The 19,431-nt window shown below is 42.8% G+C and overlaps 3 protein-coding genes across 4 annotated transcripts in view; 2 read left to right on the top strand and 1 right to left on the bottom strand.

Moving 5' to 3' along the window:
• Window positions 1-19,431, bottom strand: part of LOC109865841 (kelch-like ECH-associated protein 1B) — a 520,109-nt gene that overhangs the window by 360,045 nt on the left and 140,633 nt on the right. The window lies entirely within an intron of this gene.
• On the top strand, window positions 608-11,475 carry LOC116355457 (nuclear factor 1 X-type-like). 2 transcript variants are annotated; one of them, XM_031799341.1, is made up of 3 exons: window positions 608-956; window positions 4,136-4,224; window positions 6,549-11,475. In XM_031799341.1, the coding sequence occupies exons 1-3, from the start codon at window positions 698-700 to the stop codon at window positions 6,561-6,563; spliced, it is 363 nt and encodes a 120-aa protein (XP_031655201.1). In that variant the 5' UTR covers window positions 608-697; the 3' UTR covers window positions 6,564-11,475. The 2 variants fall into 2 exon arrangements, 1 of the variants encoding a protein (XP_031655201.1); XR_004204459.1 differs by having other exon boundaries at window positions 778-949.
• LOC109876402 (RING finger protein 11-like) lies at window positions 14,654-18,866 on the top strand. The gene is made up of 3 exons (XM_031799340.1): window positions 14,654-15,155; window positions 15,525-15,694; window positions 15,937-18,866. The coding sequence occupies exons 1-3, from the start codon at window positions 15,057-15,059 to the stop codon at window positions 16,106-16,108; spliced, it is 441 nt and encodes a 146-aa protein (XP_031655200.1). The 5' UTR covers window positions 14,654-15,056; the 3' UTR covers window positions 16,109-18,866.

The raw sequence follows: 19,431 nt of genomic DNA, 5'->3' as shown, positions 1-19,431 counted from the left end.
GTGACGTCCACTCTCTAACTCTCTCTAATAACCACACTGATGATAAACACACTAATAAATCACACGCATTTACATCTATAGTAAACCCCTGGAGAGAAGCATGTGACGTCCACTCTCTAACGCTCTGAAATTACCACACTGATAAACCAATCTAACATCAGATGAATTAACAGATTTATTCAACCCAGTAAGGATTCAGTCTAGTGTGTTGGATTACATCAGTTATTCTATCCAGTCTAATGTGTTGGATAACATCAATTACTCCCTTCAATCTAATGTGTTGATTACATCAATTACCCCTTCAGTCTAGTGTGTTGGATTACATCAGTTCCCCTGCAATCTAGTGTGTTGGATTACATCAGTTACTCCCTTCAATCTAGTGTGTTGGATTACATCAATTACTCCCTTCAATCTAGTGTGTTGGATTACATCAGTTACTCCCTTCAATCTAGTGTTGGATTACATCAGTTACTCCCTTCAATCTAGTGTGTTGGATTAAATTCAGTTACCCTTCAGTCTAATGTGTTGGATTACATCAATTACTCCCTTCAATCTAGTGTGTTGGATTACAGAATTACTCCCTTCAATCTAGTGTGTTGGATTACATCATTTATTCTATTCAGTCTAGTTTGTGTCACTGTTGTGTTTCTTGTCTTTTCTGAATGTGTTATATGAATTGTGTCTGGAGTGGGATTACATGGACCCAACTAACTCTCCTCCCTCTGTCCCTTCTCACGCTCCTACTCTTCCCCCTCGTCCTCCCCCTCTCTCTCAGGGAGTCCCCGTGCCTCAGCGTCAGCCTCTCCAACTTCCCCTCCTCCTCCATCATCCAGCAGTTCCAGTCCCTACTTCACTCACCCCCACCATCCGCTACCACCACCACCAGGACCCGCTCAAGGAGTTTGTCCAATTCGTCTGCGCCGACGGCTCGGGGCAGTCCGGGGGACAGGTGAGAGGTCAGGGAGGGTTGGAGGGGACATGGGACACACACAGACTGTTAGGGTTTCACGTCACACAAACGGACTAAGACCCTTGCACTTCCACACGATCCGTTGTACTGGATTGACTCCCTATAGAAAAACGCTGGAATATTCAGCCATGTTATCTTGCTGCCTCTGCTGGGATTCTACCACTAGACCAGGGCACAAAACCATTCTTATGGTCCACAATCTCAGATCCCAGATGTATATTTTTCCCCCCTTTTTTAAGTTCTGTATGTCCCAGTCTAACTCCCACATTCTGTCTGTCTTCCTGCTCTAGTGTCCTCCAGTATTTATTTCCATTGTCGTCATGGTTTCTGTGTGTTTGTGTGAGACTGACTGGTGGCTAGCTGGTGCTTCCATCAGCCGTATGTGTGTGTGTCCCTGTCCTTGGTGGTGTGTGTGCTGAGTGCTCACCATGTCCTGGGTGTGTATGTGCTGAGTGCTCACCCTGTCCTGGGTGGTGTGTGTGCTGAGTGCTACACCTGTCCTGTGTGGTTGCTCTGCTGTCTCTGCAGCCTAACGGTAGGTGGTCACAGCCAGAGCAAAATGCCAGGCTCCTTCCTGCTGCCCCCGCCCGCCCCCAGTGGCGCGCCCCGTGCCCCTCCCCATGCCCGATTCTAACCAATCAACACACCCCCCGACGGCGGACGGAAGCAGCTCGCCCGCCATCTCGTGTAAGTGACCCCCCCCCCGCTCTCGCCCTCACCTCCAACCACTTCGCCCCTCAGACCCCCCTGAGATATCTAGAGATATCAAATCCTAAATCAAAATGAGTACATGTAGGTTAACTCTAGGTAGAGAAACCCCACTCCCCAACCAAGGGTAGTTGGTTAGAGTCCCAAACCCAGTCACCACCTCCTCACTCCTGACCAGAGGAGGCTGGTGGGAGGAGTTAAAGGAATGAATTAATGGAACAGAGCCAAAACACTGTTTATTCCAGTGTTTTGGAGTATGGTTGGAGGATGTCCTCCAACCAGCCTCCTCCAACCAGCCTCCTCTGATCATGAGCGCCCTGCAGTCCTCACTGTCACCTCCCTGGAGCAGTACTCTATCCACTCCTGTAGAGCAGACTGCCACGCCTATGCCAGAGATCCCTATCAATCTCTCTCTCTCTCTCTCTCTCCTCTCTCTCTCTATTCTAACCTAACTTTCCTATTTCTTTCTCTATTTTTCCTCTCTCTCTCTCTCTCTCTCTCTCTCTCTCTCTCCTCTCTCTCTCTCTCTCTCTCTCTCTCTGTGTTTCCTGCTAGCACCACAGGAGGCAGTGTAGCTAGGTTTTTTCCCTTCTTGTTGAAGTGTTTGTAGTGGGGGACCAATGCCCTGTATTCTGTCCTATAGAGTAGGTCCTAGTGTCTGGCTAACTGCTATCCTTTAATCAACCCAGACTATGCATGGTCTGTCTATGACAACAGAAGACTAAATTGACCCCTCTCTCATTTCTTGTTTTTCTTTGCTTAATTTGATATACTCATTTATTTCCTTTCTTTTTTCCTTTCATTCTTGTTTTTCTTTGTTAAGGGAACAAAATTAGGGCAGTTGGCGTGGACTCCATAAAACATCACGATGCCCCACTTTACCCATGATGCCCCACTTTACCCACAATTCCCTTGCTTCCTTCCTTCCACATTATATCTCACAACAATAAACAATTTTTTTTAGAACAAAATAAAAACAACTTGAAAATCACATACATAAACAATAAATATCAATCATCGTTAAACATATACCGCTAGGTCTAATTAGGGAAATGGGGGGAGAAAAGAGTGTCGCTAGTGGGGGTGTGCGTGCTTTACCTCCGTTGGCTGGCTGGCTTGGTTCCTCTAGGCAGGCAGGGCGAGGTGCGTTGAGAGTCGGGCCGCGGGAGAGGCACACCGAGAGAGAGAGGGGGCACTGGACGGAGCTGCTTTGGTCACTTCCTGTTACTTTTCTTTGTCTCTTCGTCGTCCTGTCCTTCCTACTTTCCCTCCCCACTTTTATCGTTTATCGCCTATCTGTATCACTTTATTTATATAATATACTGTTATATAAATACATCTACACCTCTTCTCTCCCTCCTCCACCTCCTTGTCTTTATTTATCTTATTCATTTTGTTCCCAGTTTTCACCACACACACACACACACACACACACACACACACATGAATTCCCACAAACTCCTCCAACCTCCCCCTCACTCCACCCTCACTCGGTCAGAATGGCAGTGTCATTCAGCTGCCTATCATTGGAGTCCAGTAAGCACAACAACTGCCCTAAATTTGGTCCCCTTCTCTGGTCTTGAGTACCTTCACCAGAGTAACAGGAGCTCCTTATCAACAGAATGGAGCATTGGCCAGCACACAAATTATTATTATTTCCTATTGGTTCCCCCCTATAGAGCTTATTCCCTATTGGTTCCCCTCCATAGAGCTTATTCTCTATTGGTTTTCCCCTATAGAGCTTATTTCCTATTGGTTCCACCCATAGAGCTTATTTCTTATTAGTTCCCCCCTATAGAGCTTATTTCCTATTGGTTCCCCCTATAGATCCAGACACAGGGCCCTGGGCTGCAAGGTGTATCTGGGACTAACAGGAGGAGGAGGCTCAGCCCAATTTACTTCACTTCCCCACAGTAACTAACCCTCATAAAGAGCTCCCATCTATCCCTGTCTGACCCTCATAAAGGGCTTCCATTTTTCCCCAGTCTATCTATCTAGGAGACTTTGGGACTACAGTTTATATGCAGTATTATCAATGATCAAGACTGATCAATTATCAATATAGTCTTATTAATTCTAGCTCATTGTAAACATCATTTCCCAGAATCCAGTAATAACACAGTAACAAGCACATATTGTACAATTGTGTGTGTGTGTGTGTGTGTGTGTGTGTGTGTGTGTGTGTGTGTGTGTGTGTGTGTGTGTGTGTGTGTGTGTGTGTGTGTGTGTGTGTGTGTGTGTGTGTGTGTGTGTGCGTGTGTGTGTGTGCGTGTGGCTATGTCTGTCTGTGTGTGGGTTTGAATAAGCGTGGGTTTGAATATGTGTGGGTTTGAAAATGTGTGTGTGTGTGAATATGTGTGTGCGTGAATGTGTGTGTGTGTGCATGCATGTGTGTGTGACTATGTGTTTGACTCTGCATGTGTGTGTGTGACGGTGTGCGTATCTCTCTCTCTGTAGCATACTCCACGGCAGGCTCCACAGCTCCCAACAGGTTTGTCAGCATCGGAGCACGGGACAACTTTCTGAACATCCCCCAGCAGTCTCAGGTAGCTACCACCTCTCTCCGCTTCCACACACTATCTCACATTTTCTGCCAAACAATTGTAAACACGACACAACACAACAATCAGACATGTTTTAAATGACTAGTTTTCAGTATTGGTTTGCAGTCTTTGCGACAGTAAACTTGTGGTCTTACCCGGAGGACACACAGAAATCTGCACATCACCAACATTAACTTCAGGGGTGTAGATGTATACTGTAGATGGCTGAGGTTTTGGCGTATCAGACTCCTTCCTCAGAGTACAGTCCACTTGTGGTGTCTCCCTGGCTGTCTGTGTTGTGCCAATGGGCTGCAGTGTGTTGGGTTGTCCTCCATTACCTACACTACTTTTCTCATTAGGGTCTAACCGCACCTGCCTGCAGACCACTCAGCTATCCCTCCCACAGACACACATGGAAACAATCTGCATTCCTCCTATTCTGTTCTCTCGCTCTCTGTGTCTTCTCTCTCACTCTCTGTGTCTTCTCTCTCACTCTCTGTCTTCTCTCTCACTCTCTGTCTTCTCTCTCTCTCTCTGTATCTTCCCTCTCTCTCTCTCTCTCTCTCTCTCTGTCTTCTCTCTCTCTCTCTCTCTCTGTCTTCTCTTTCTCTCTGTTTTCTCTCTCTCTCTCTGGGTCTTCGCTCTGTGTCTTTTCTCTCTATGTGTCTTTTCTCTCTCTGGGTCTTCTCGCTCTCTGTCTTCTCTCTGGGTCTTCTTCTTTCTCCCTTCCTTTCCTCTACCTCCCCTCTCTCGCTTATCTCTTTCAACCCTCCCTTCTTCCCCCACACACTCCCTCATCCACAGATGTAACCCTGGCACAGAGGGAGTCGCCATACACACACACACACCTTCAACTGACTTACTAGTGTAGTTTGAGAGCAGAGACATACACTGAGTATACAAAACATTAAGAACACCTGCTCTTTCCATGACACAGCCTGACCAGGTGAATCCAGGTGAAAGCTATGATCCCTTATTGATGTCACCTGTTAAAACCACTTCAACCAGTGTAGATGAAGGGGAGGAGACGGGTTAAAGAAGGATTTTCAAGACTTGAAACATTTGACACATGGATTGTGTATGTGTACCATTCAGAGGGTGAATGGGCAAGACAAGAGATTGAAGTGTCTTTGAACAGGGCAAGGTACTGGGTGCCTGGCACAATGGCTTGTGTCATGAACTGGGGGGGTGCAACTCTGTATTAGGGTAGGTGTTCCTAATGTTTTTTACACTCAGTGAATAACTGGTCTGAGGAGCTCTCTGGTGGCTAAACATAAGTCATGCAGGGAGAGAAAGAGAGGGGGTTAAGAGAAAGAGAGTTAGTTCAAGCTCTGTGCTCCACAGGCGAAGTCACGTCCTGACTGTCTGGTTGCCACGGGCAACCAGACATGATGTCATAGGCAGTTTAACTTAGCCTTGAAGGGAGTTAAGGAGAAGTGGGAGTGGTCAGTCCTGCCAGGGATTACATTGGGGGAGAGAGAGAAGAGAGAGGAAGTTGGGAGAGAAAAGAGGAGGAGTTAGAAGCCCAAAAGGATCCTGGGAAAGGGAAAAGGAGGAAGGAAAGAGAGGGGAAAAGGGAGGAGAGAAACTTTCTCTCCGGGGTCCTATAGGAATGTAACAGAATAGAGAGCAGAGCGTAGCTATAGGGCCGTCAGTGATTAGCTGCCTTTCCCTGGGTCTACTCTGTGGAATGTTGTCTGGAGCCTGAGCAGAGCTGCCACTTAACCAGACCTGGGTTCAAATACTATTTGAAATATTTTCAATTGTGCCAGGCAAGCTCAATCCAGCCAAGAAACTATTTCCAATAGTATTGGAACCCAGCTCCCAGAGTCAAATGCCAACCCTATAACTCTGTACCCTCAGTGAGTCTTATCAAACAGTGAAACCTGATCCTGGGAGTAGCTGCATGGCCTGCAGTAGTTGACTTCATGGTGTCATTTGAAACAGTAAAGAAAGTCTTGTGAATCATGTTACATCTAAACTTTGTACTTATTGGAGACTTTGACGGTTGAAATACTACAACGTGAAAGAAGTACTTTTACAAACTGTCGTCTTGAAATGACTTACTTACATACTGTGTGAGGAATGATCAACTTAAGGTTCCTAGGCATTGGGGTATGATCGAGGCTCAGCTCAGTAAAGGGAAAAGTTGCTATGAAAGATGGCCCTCTAGTGGCTAGTTAATATTTAGCATGACAACATATTTTTTATTGATTATTTTCCTGAACCATTTATTTACTTATACATGTGTAACTGTTGAACTTAGTGATGTTACCACATGACAAAGATGAACCTGATGTTTCCTGTATTGTATTTCTCTTCTATAGTCTTGGTTCCTCTGACAAGGCCTCCGACTCAACCGCTAGAATTGTGTCATGAGAAAATTGGGAATGGAAAAACAACACAACACACAAAACAAACCAACACTGACTACAAACAAACTGCTGACACTAAAGTATTTTTGCTTAACAACCAACAACACAAAAACAGAAAATAACCCCCCAGAAGAATACCCATTTCCACGATTTGAACATTTGAACCGGAACAACCATCTCCCTATACAGAAGGCTGAAAAGAGATCGGTTGAAGTGGACAGACTCAGAACGAACGACAGAACGAGGAAGAAGAGGAGGAAGAAAGATGAGGAAATGTCACACACAAAACATGTCAGAAAGCAAACAAAAATATGCAACCTGACAACTAACTGACCAATTTCGTTGTATTGTTGTTTTTATATTTTATTTTCACAATGAAACTCCATGCAATGGCTGGGAGATCCACCCACACACAACAGTGTAAAACACATAGTTGGCAGAATTTGGTCATTTGAGCTATAGCTATAAACATTGTCACCACCCAAAAGAACCCATTCTGTAATCCTTTAGTCTCTCCTCCTGACGGTGCTTTCTGTCCCTGCTCCCTCTCTCATCTGTCAACCAGGTGTCCAGGGTTGCCCTGGCAACGCCCACAGCCTCACACAACCACATCCGACTGGCCTCACTGCCGCTTGATGTACTCAGCCCTGAATCCCCTCCTTCCTCCCTTCTTCTGATTGGCCAAACACTGGGACACCATCCAATGGTGTGATACTATCTGCACTAGATGGCTGGTTTTAGCTTACCCTCTTGTGAAGAGCGATAGCCAATAGCATGAGCCGAGAGCGAACACAAAACAGTCAGTCAGTCAGACATAAGACAGTCAGACATAACAGACAGAAAGTCAGTCAGTCAGACAGACATAACAGAGAGACAGACAAACATAAGAGACAGACATAACAGACAGACAGACAGACAGTCATACAACACTATGCCCTCTTTCGTCCCCCCACCTATGCACTACTGAAACAAATAAGGGAGGAAACAGAGCGATCCAGCAGGTCGCTGAAGGCAGTGTGTGTGTGTGGGCAATGGGCTGTGGCTCTGGCATCCTGGCACTCACACATACACGCACTCACGCAGACTCAAAGTACGTACACACACACACACACAGATCATTGTCTCCAGAACCCACACGTCTGGCAGACACAACTGATTCACTGACAATACCATTTTGTCTGTGTGTCCTTCACAGTAACATAATACATGCATAGGATCAACATCATCGTGTAATAACTAGCTTTCTTTTGGTTTGTAGCCGTTTTCTTGCATTTCATTTTGTTTGCCGGATTGGTTTTGGTTTTGTCTCACTTGGATTCTTTTGCTTATGTTTGACCTTCTTCCCTAAGATCTTTTTCTTTCATCCGCTTTTTATTTTGCAGAAAAAAATATCATCTTCGTTTGCAATAACAGGCATCTCTGAAATCTCTCACAAACACCAGTACAGGAACTTGCGACAACCCCTGCCCTGCTTCACCCTGTAACCACAGTCCATTCACAGTAGCGCCCGGAGGAACACACGCTGACACACCACCGTATCAAAATGCACACTACTAACACCGTCACCCTGATTCCAAACACAAAGGTGAGCCTTTATATACGAGTTTCTCCAAACTGCCTTTGATAATGGTTTTTCATTCATTTTGACATTTGTCATTTTTAATTTGAGATACCTTGTTTTTTTCTATTGTAAATGTGATTTATTAAATTGTTATTGATATTGTAATTTTTTTTTTTTTATCATGACACAATAATTCAAACAAAAAAAAAGCCAAACCTCACAAAATAACTGGACTGCCTAGCTGTTGGTTTCTTCCATGTGCAGGGATAGAATTATCTGACAGCCCAGGCACTCTGAGTTTATAGTAAAATTAGCTCTATGTACTCAAATCATATATCACAACTATAACAATCTATGGAAGTGCCTCTGTACTCCCCTATCATGCAATTAGTTCAAATTCAGGTTGATGTTTTTGTTCACATATATGCTAAAGCTACAAAGAATGGTGATGTTTCTTCCTATATGGAAACCATTGGCTATAGGACAGAATCTTTGTAGAAGACTGCAAAATGTTATAAAGAGAGAGAGAGAGAGATCTTAAACATATATATTTATGGTATATGCTCCTTTTTAAACTTGACTAAAATGAGCTTGTTGGCAGTTTAGTTATTTTCTGAACTCTTGAGCTAGCAGAATTCCATGATGGACAGCACCTCACTGTCACCATGACAATTCAATGAGCACCCACCCAACCTCCACAAATCTACAGTGCAGCGTTCAAAAAACGAAACAAAAATGTCCATGATGCAAAATAGATTAAACATGTCAAAATCGACAATGGAAAAATTGAAGAAAAAAAGTGTTTGTTTTTTTGATGGAAAGTATTATTATTGAAAAATATGTGTCGATTGAGCCACGTGCAATGCATTGGGTAGATTCATTGTGTTTTGTCTGTTAGAGATTTTTAAGAAAGCTAAGAAGAAAAGAGAAAAAAAATCTATTTGTTTCAAGTCCAATGTGCTCCTGGACTCTAAACTAACAGAGCCATATCCTAGTCTTTGTAAGTTGGGGGTATTTGTTTTTATTTTCCTTTAGTGTCTCTTTTTTAATGTTTAACGTGTAATCATTTGTTTATAAACATGTTTGGAGGGGCTGAAGGAAGAAACATTTCTTACAAAACGTTTAAAAACAAATTGAACATGGAATGAAAAACCGGTGAAATGAAAAACCGGCACTTTTACACACTATAAAGTACATTCAAACTATTACAAAATGAATGATAATGAACAAAATAATGACTACCTTTAGGAAACCGCATTTATTACTCCTCTTCTCTATTTCTATTCCTTCTCCTGTTTGTAATATTGAGTGGAGGGAGGGGTTCCTATTCCTTCCTATATTCCTCTAGTAGGTTGTGAAACAAAAGGCATTTTGGTTCAACCTTTAGATAGGACGAGAGCTGTACTGTAGGCTTATCAATGCCCACAACTACTTCTTCTGATTTCTCCCAGATTATTATACTCCTCTCTCTGAGTCTGAGCAAGGGGAAAAAACATGGCAGCTTAGAATTTGTTTCATTTGAGGAGCCAGCCAGTCTGTCAGAACCATGACGTAATGATAGAAATACAGTAGGCCTATGCAAAGTGAGCTTCCCTCCACCCCTTCCTTCTCCACCCTCTCCCTCATTCCCCTGTAAATTCACCTTGACTAGTGCTTGTGCTGTAGTGTAGTTTCCCAGCAGTTAAAGGTTGTCCCTTAAAAGTGCCTTTTGTTCACAGACTCCATTTTGTAATCCAGATCGCTCCCCTTTCATTCGATATAATTCAAGGTAGAGGTGGAAGTGCCGCTAAGTGCAGATCTAGGATCAGTTTACTGTATTTCCTGACCTGAACCATTAGGAGGGGATATGCAAAAATGACCTTAGATCAGTGCTTAGAGAGCAACTTCATCTGATCTCAACCTTTGAAAAATGATCCCCCTCCATTGTATCAACCTTCCCATAAATCCTTTCCCTTTTCAAAATCCGTATATATATAGTACAAAAGGAAACTGGTGTGAATTAGTTCTTTACTTTTTATTGATAAATGATTAAAAAAAAATACTGAAAAGGCAAAAAAAACTTGTTCTCGTTCCCCCTTGCTCTCTGGCTTTTTTCTTCTTCCCTCCGTCTCCTCCTCTCCTCTGTCTATCTGTTCTCTCGTAGACACCGGAGTAGTCTGTAAGTGTGTCCTCTCTCTCTCCTTCCCCCTCCCTGCCTTCCTTCCTTCCGTTGATGGAAGGGGTTGTTGAAAAAAAAAATGGCCGAAACTTTTTGTCTTGAGCAGAATGCAGTTAGCTCACGTTATTCTTGTCTGTATTGCCTCTTCTTCACATTGTATACCATTACCCATCCTCTTCAGCTTCTCCATTCAAACAGCTAATGTAAGTGAACAAATTACACCAATGGGCTTTTGGGGGTGTGCCTGCCCAGTGTAGGGTAGGACTGGGTGTTAGGGGTTATGGGGGTAAAGGTCTTAGGGGGTCAATAATGTTGGGGTAAAGGAGAAATTATAGGGGTACCTTTTGGGTGTTGGGGGGGGGGCTGCTCTTCTGCTGTGACAAGTTAAGAGTTTTTATTTTATTTATTTTGTTTTATTTTATTCCTTTATTTTTATTTTTGACTTAATTTTGATTTTTGCTTTCATAGTTCCTATCTATCAGGGTATGCCGTCATTGAAACTCTATAAGAGAGTCTTGGACTGTAAATGAAATGCTACAAGCACCTTATAACTACTGGCTGAGAAAGGGGGGTTTGCAATACTACCAGCACACACACACACACCTAGTCATGTATCAAATACTCTAAACTCTTGTATTATTATTGTGAGGTTTTATCTAGTGAAGCCAGGAGCAGTATTAGCCATTGGCAAAACACACACCACAACCCACCATATAGAGCCAGCATGAACCAGGCTTGAGGCATACTCTCAAGTGAAACGTAGAGATATCAGTTTGAATGCCAGGCTCTAAAAACTCTGTTCCGTTTTGAGATTTTTTTTTTTTGTGGTGTCTAGACAGTACGCCCTTTGACCCCCGACCCTACGCCCTCAGAGCAGAAGAGCCCCACTCATGCCTGTAGCTCTGTCTGAAATGGCACCCTATTCCCTACATAGTGCACTACTTTTTCACTATTCCCATAGGGCCCTGTTCAAAAGTAGTGCACTATGTAGGGAATAGGGTGCCATTTTAAATGCATCCCATGTCTTTGTGTATAAGAAACACCCCCAGAGCTCTATAGGTGAAATGCATGTGTTAATTACAGTTTCTTTTCCATAAGAAGAAAAACACAGTTTGAGCAGAGCAGCACCTTGATTGAATAAAAGGATGTTCTTGACTGTAGCATCTTGACTGTGTTGCGTCTTTATTTATGATCATGACTGAGAATGGAAATGATGATAGTGGAACCTCATACCTACATGACAAGTTCAGGTAGTTTGATGTGGAAAGTTAGCCATACAGTGAAGGATGTTCTTGACTGTTGGATCTCTGTTGTCTTCATTATTATGACTGGAAATTAATATGATGAAGGGATATACAGTGGGGCAAAAAAGTATTTAGTCAGCCACCAATTGTGCATGTTCTCCCACTTAAAAAGATGAGAGAGGCCTGTAATTTTCATCATAGGTACACTTCAACTATGACAGACAAAATGAGAAAAAAAATCCAGAAAATCACATTGTAGGATTTTTAATGAATTTATTTGCAAATTATGGTGGAAAATAAGTATTTGGTCAATAACAAAAGTTTATCTCAATAATTTGTTATATACCCTTTGTTGGCAATGACAGAGGTCAAACGTTTTCTGTAAGTCTTCACAAGGTTTTCCCACACTGTTGCTGGTATTTTGGCCCATTCCTCCATGCAGATCTCCTCTAGAGCAGTGATGTTTTGGGGCTGTTGCTGGGCAACATGGACTTTCAACTCCCTCCAAAGATTTTCTATGGGGTTGAGAGCTGGAGACTGGCTAGGCCACTCCAGGACCTTGAAATGCTTCTTAAGAAGCCACTCCTTCATTGCCCGGGCGGTGTGTTTGGGATCATTGTCATGCTGAAAGACCCAGCCACGTTTCATCTTCAATGCCCTTGCTGATGGAAGGAGGTTTTCACTCAAAATCTCACGATACATGGCCCCATTCATTCTTTCCTTTACACGGATCAGTCGTCCTGGTCCCTTTGCAGAAAAACAGCCCCAAAGCTTGATGTTTCCACCCCCATGCTTCACAGTAGGTATGGTGTTCTTTGGATGCAACTCAGCATTCTTATATTTTGGTTTCATCTGACTATATGACATTCTCCCAATCTTCTTCTGGATCATCCAAATGCTCTCTATCAAACTTCAGACGGGCCTGGACATGTACTGGCTTAAGCAGGGGGACACGTCTGGCACTGCAGGATTTGAGTCCCTGGCTGCATAGTGTGTTACTGATGGTAGGCTTTGTTACTTTGGTCCCAGCTCTCTGCAGGTCATTCACTAGGTCCCCCTGTGTGGTTCTGCGATTTTTGCTCACCGTTCTTGTGATCATTTTGACCCCACGGGGTGAGATCTTGCGTGGAGCCCCAGATCGAGGGAGATTATCAGTGGTCTTGTATGTCTTCCATTTCCTCATAATTGCTCCCACAGTTGATTTCTTCAAACCAAGCTGCTTACCTATTGCAGATTCAGTCTGCACAGCCTGGTGCAGGTCTACAATTTTGTTTCTGGTGTCCTTTGACAGCTCTTTGGTCTTGGCCATAGTGGAGTTTGGAGTGTGACTATTTGAGGTTGTGGACAGGTGTCTTTTATGCTGATAACAAGTTCAAACAGGTGCCATTAATACAGGTAACGAGTGGAGGACAGAGGAGCCTCTTAAAGAAGTTGTTACAGGTCTGTGAGAGCCAGAAATCTTGCTTATTTGTAGGTGACCAAATACTTAATACCACCATAATTTGCAAATAAATTAATTTAAAATCCTACAATGTGATTTTCTGGAGAAAAAAAATCTAATTTTGTCTGTCATAGTTGAAGTGTAACTATGATGAAAATTACAGGCCTCTCTCATCTTTTTAAGTGGGAGAACTTGCACAATGGTGGCTGACTAAATACTTTTTTCCCCCACTGTAACTATTGTTAGTGTTATTAGTGTAACAGTATAACTTTAGACCGTCCCCTCGCGCCAACCTGGGACCCTCTACACATATCAACAACAGTCACCCTCGAAGCATCGTTACCCATCGCTCCACAAAAGCCGCGGCCCTTGCAGAGCAAGGGGAAGTACTACTTCAAGGTCTCAGAGCAAGTGACGTCACCGATTGAAACGCTATTTAGCGCGCACCGCTAACTAAGCTAGCCGTTTCACATCCGTTACATTAGCAGTGGGGGGAAAAGTACCCAATTTCATACTTCAGCAAAAGTAAAGATACTTAATAGAAAATGACTATAGTAAAAGCCACCCAGAAAAGTACTACTTGAGTAAGTCTAAAAGTATTTGGTTTTAAATATACTAAAGTATTAAAAGTATACTGAACAAAAATATAAACGCAACAAGTGTTAGTCCCATGTTTCATGAACTGAAATAACATATCCCAAAAATGTTCCATATGCACAAAAAGCTTTTCTCTCAAATGATGTGCACAAATTTGTTTACATTGCTGTTAGTAAGTATTTATCCTTTTCCAACAATCTATCCACCTGACAGCTGTGGCATTTCATGAAGCTGATTAAACAGCATGATTATTACACAGGTGCACCTTGTGCTGGGGACATTAAAAGGCCAATCTAAAAATGTGCAGTTTTGAGGGAGTGTGCAATTGGCATGCTGACTGCAGTAATATCTACCAGACCTGATGCTATTCTCCAGTCATGTGAAATCCATAGATTAGGGCCTAATGAATTTATTTCAATTAAGTGAGTTCCTTCTATGAACTGTAACTCAGTAAAAATCTTTGAAATGTTTTGTTCAGTGTAAATGTTATTGCAAAAATATACTTAAGTATCAAAAGTACAATTTTAAATCCTTTCACATTCTTGATATTAAGCAAACCAGGCGGCATGATTTTCTTTTGTTTTATGGATAACCAGAGGCACACTCCAACACACTGACATTGTTTACAAACAAAGCATTTGTGTTTAGTGAGTCAGCCAGATCAGAGGCAGTAGGGATGACCAGGGATGTTCTCTTGGTAAATACCAGATCAGAGGCAGTAGGGATGACCATGGATGTTCTCTTGGTAAGTACTTGAATTGGACCATTTTTCTGTCCTGCTAAGCATTCGAAATGTAACGAGTACTTTTGGGTGTCGGGGAAAATGTATGGAGTAAAAATTACATTATTTTCTTTAGGAATGTAGCGGAGTAAAATTTGTCAAAAATATACATAGTAAAGTACAGATAACCCCAAAAAACGACTTAAGTAGTAATTTAAAGTATGTTTACTTAATTACTTTACACTACTGCTTATTAGGCATATTTTCTCGTCCACCTACCCGCCATTTTTTCGAAAGGCAACTTCCGGATCTCCCAACTTCCTATTAACTAGCTACGTCACTTCTGTGTATACAGTTTGTAAACAAAGCCAAAACAAAGATGGATTCATCAAGAGGTTTAATCTAAAAATATAGTCAGATCGAATAACACAAATTGAAATCGGTGTCATTTACAGTTCGCTGACTTAGGTATTGGAAAATTAGAGACAGCATTTACATGTCGTTGTTTCGAGCGATATTGACTTTTATTTCGAAGTTACACAGCGATTAGAATTGTTTTTCTGCATCGACGTTGGAGGGCTGTTGTTCATTCCTATTTGCTAGCTACCCCGCAGGCTAGCTAAAAAGACAACTTATTTAGCAAGACACATACAAATATTTGTTTTTGTTGCTTATCTTGCTGTCCTGTTAGCTAGCTGTCCTGTTCGTATTGGGGGTTGTGTGTGCTGGTCCAGTTCAATGGGGAACTGTTTGTCTTCGCAAGGCGCCGACGACTTGTCTCTCCTCAACGAGTCCCAGGAAGCCAGTGTTCCAGGGGAGCCTCCACCGCCTTACCAGGTAAATTCAGGGGGAGATGGATCACGTCTATACCGGGGATTCATTGATAATAATGTCAACTAACTGTCCACGTTGTTAAGTTAGCCTAGTGGTATGTTTCATGGGCTGTGTTTTGTATCTTTTTGCTCATTTCGTATTCTGTCAGAAGTTTAGGGTTCGCTAGTAAGCTATAACTGTCATGTGAGCAATTCTGGCATGGTTTTGCTTACTAACACCTATAAAGGCTTTCTGTCCATTTCCCCATCAAGTCAATGGTATAAAATCTGACTGAGATAGTAGAGGATCCACATGTAGTTTTGGGGGGTCCAGACACTCCCCAATGACTGTATCATGGGTTACCCTGTACCCCTCTCCACACATTCCATACAGGAGCGTGTCCATGCGCCAGTGTACCACCCCACCCCCAGTCAGACGTGCCTGGCCAGCCAGCTAACAGAGGAGGAGCAGATCCGTATCGCCCAGCGGATTGGCCTCATCCACCACCTCCCCAGAGGCATCTTCGACCCCGGCTCTGAGCCCTCTGACAAGAAAGTCAAAGAGTATGTATTTTTCTGCCCTGTGACCAACCATATCATTTTTCTTGTAGCACTAATTTACTAGCAATGGCCTATTTCTAGCCACATTATCTTGAGCCATGCATGGCCCAGAAGGATATTAGTGGGTCCTCACCTCATCCATTACCAAGTGTATGTAAGTTAGCTGTAGGCCTCTTATTATTTGAAACCTGTACCACATTTTGACTAAATGCTATCTATCATGTCGTGCGCCTCACTCTCTCCAGGTGTGCGATCTGCATGAATGACTTTGAGTATGGCGACCCCATCCGGTTCCTTCCCTGCCTGCACATCTACCACGTGGACTGCATCGACACATGGCTGATGAGGTCCTTCACCTGTCCTTCCTGTATGGAGCCTGTGGATGCCGCCCTGCTCTCCTCCTATGAGACCAACTGAACTGGTCTCATATGAGACCAGTTCACTCATCTGAGCAGTCTCTGGCTGGGTCCTGTTCATTAGGCCAAACAGAAGAAAACTGATTAAAGCAGGGAGGGACTTGACCTGGACTTGTCCAATAAGAAGTGCTTGTTAATTTTTTTTCAGTTGCAAAACTATTCCCTATTTAATGTACTACTTTTCACCAGAGCCTTATAGGCCCTGATCCAAAGTAGTGCATTAAATAGGGAATAGGGTGCACACAATCCTAGAAACTTCCCCTTTAACAGAGGTGCCAAACGCCCTTATGACACATCACCTCTTTAACCTGGATGTTCTGTCCTAGTCACACAGCCCTGGGAGGAGTGATGGGTTGTGTCAAAATATATATATATTTTAAATGTAACCTTTATTTAACTAGTGAAGTCGGTTAAGAACAAATTCTTATTTACAATGACGGCCTGCACCGGCCAAACTCGGACGGCGCTGGGCCAATTGTGTGCCGCCCTATGAGACTGCCGGTTGTGATACAGTCTGGATTTGAACCAGGTGGTCTGTAGTGACGCCTCTAGCACTAAGATGCAGTGTCTTAGACCACTGCGCCACTTGGAAGCTCCATATGTAGGGTGTACCACACTGAGTGTGTTGAAAGTGGGGTGTTCTACTCTGTATTGGGGCTTTTGGAATTAGGAACGTCTGTCTCTTTCGCCTTTTCAGACTTGTTGCCAAATACATCTTAAGTGAAGTGAAGGATATAGATGGAGATCTTTAGAAGTCATGATGAGTGATATTATTGACAACTGATTTTACCTTTGGATGATCTGAGGGTGGTAGACTAGAGATTGTCCCATTAGTTTAGTTTATGTAGGCTGGTCTTGGATCTGTTAGTGCTGTCTTCTTGACAACAGCTGATAAGACGGCACAATCCGATCTATATCTTTGTTTATGTGGTTGGTTTATTTTAATTCCCTTTTCAATCATCCCCCTCCAGACTAAAATGTGCAATATGATGTGAGGAAGTGCTAGAATTGCGTCGTTCTGATTGGTCAAAAGAAGGTGACCCCCGACCTTAACACTGCTGTCTCGGCCAATTAGCTTTAAGACGGGTATGGCCTTGAATGTCTCTCAAAACAGCACAGGGCTCTTGACTAGAATGCAAACATTTTTCTCATTAAATGGCAATCATAGAGAGAGAAAAAAGTTCACAAAGTAATGAGATATGAGAATAAACTGTGAGGTCTCCATCCCATGCCGTTCTAGTAGGTTACCTCATGACTTACTACTGGCCTCATACCTTTATTGGAGATGTCACTACTGGCCTCATACCTTTATTGGAGATGTCACTACTGGCCTCATACCTTTATTGGAGATGTTGGATTTGTATGTATGTTGTTTTACAGGGTGGGTTGTTGTAGCTGTTAGTTAGTCTGGTTCCAGATCTATTTGTGCTCTCTTGCCAAGGTGGCCAGCCTTACTGGGCTAGCTCTTAGTACCTTAAACTGCATTTTCACCTTGGATCTTTTTCCTTACAAAGCTTTGCCTTGACTGTGTGCTATCTTACTCTTATGAGATCATGGTTTGTTGTTGTTGTTCATTCTTATGTTTACCGTTAGTGAGTGACTTTTGCGTCCAAAATGGCAAACTAATCCCTATATAATGCAATACTTTTGAGCAAAGCACGATGCAGGAACTGGTCAACAGTAGTGCACTATGTAGGGATTAGGGTGCCATTTTGGACGTGACCCAAAATGCTGTGCCATTATCTATCCCCGAATTCTATGCACCTTGGGATCTCCTCTGGTACCGTGTAGGTCTGGGACTGTATTCACAAAGAGTCTTAGAGTAGGAGACCGTTTTGCCTTTTGGATCAGTTATATGTACTCCTAGTCTTTGTGACGACAGGCCTTGAATCAGGACAGAGGAAATATATTTTGTTCTCCTTTTCCCTCTTCCTTCTTCTATTTCTCCTACTACTCACTCTATTGTCTCTTTGAATAACTTTATTGTAGAAGTGTTTGACAAGAGAGAAAGAGAATGAATACGTGTCAAAATATAATTTACACTGTTTTGGATACTTTGTGTAAAGGTTGTATCTAGAGTGTTTTCCAATGTTGTCAGAAAATGTGTTTGTGAATATAGATCTGTTTTTTTGTATTGTAGTGATGATCTATTCTACATGATTGAATTCCAGAGGCTTTTTAAACTGTTTTGTCGATTGATTATTGGACTAAAATAAATAGGAAACTCTTGTTGATTGACTGTGGTTTGATACTAACAAAGTAAGGACAAGTGAGAGAGGGTACAGACTCAAACTGAGGAGAATAGAATGGATTATGACTTGAACCCATTCTGAATGTAACTATCTTGATCGTGGACATTACTGTGGTGAAGTCAAAACCAGGAGCGTATTTGAAATGTACCCTCATCACCAACTCTCTTCAGGTGAAAGTGGGGAAAGTATGGCTGCTATTCAGTTCAGTCCTTGACCTATGCCCTTTTAGGTGAACGTGGGGAAAGTATGGCTGCTATTCAGTTCAGTCCTAGACCTATGCCCTTTTAGGTGAACGTGAGCCAACTCCTGTGAAGTACAATCATTTCTGATACTCGTGTCATTGTTTTAGTGCTCCTTGAAGCCGGAGATGGAGAGTGTGTCGACTGAAAGAAGAATATGATTAGTCAGACTGTTCCTGGCTGCTGTTTCTGGGTTTTGTAATGTGTGTGTGCAATGAGGGCTCAGCTTTTAGGAAAAACTACAATAAAAAGTGAATGCCAAATCTAACCTTCTTCATATATGGCTTCTTATTACCATATTCTAATTTTGTATCTGTTTCGTCATAGTTGTTACATTATTTTAGCCATTTGTAATAATGAATTTCAAGTGCACCATCTTTGGCATAACAGGTTAGCTAGATTGAGGTGTCTTGTGATTCCAGTGTATCCCACCCACAGGATGCTTTCACCATCATCGTCCGCTACAGTGAGGTCATCAAGAAAGAAGACCCTATTTACATGTTTTTTTTGCCTGCTAAGAATGGAAGAGAGATGACCTCAATGATGACACAGAGGTCTTCTGTCCCCTGCTAGGCAAGGGCCCTGGCCATGTTCAGGGAGCAAATAAGGAGGGTTTCTTAAGAGTCCTATCTTCTAATATACTCAGCAAAAAAGAAACGTCCTCTAACTGTCAACTGCGTTTATTTTCAGCAAACTTAACACATGTAAATATTTGTATTCAACAACTGAGACATAAACTGAACAAGTTCCACAGACATGTGACTAACAGAAATTGAATAATGTGTCCCTGAACAAAGGCGGGGGGGGGGGGGGGGGGGGGGGTCAAAAGTAAT

This window comes from Oncorhynchus kisutch, linkage group LG20 (genome assembly GCF_002021735.2).
Source record: "Oncorhynchus kisutch isolate 150728-3 linkage group LG20, Okis_V2, whole genome shotgun sequence".
Classification (NCBI taxonomy): Eukaryota; Metazoa; Chordata; class Actinopteri; order Salmoniformes; family Salmonidae; genus Oncorhynchus; species Oncorhynchus kisutch.
Note: the sequence above shows the minus strand (reverse complement) of the source record. Positions and strands in the feature narration are given on the sequence as shown.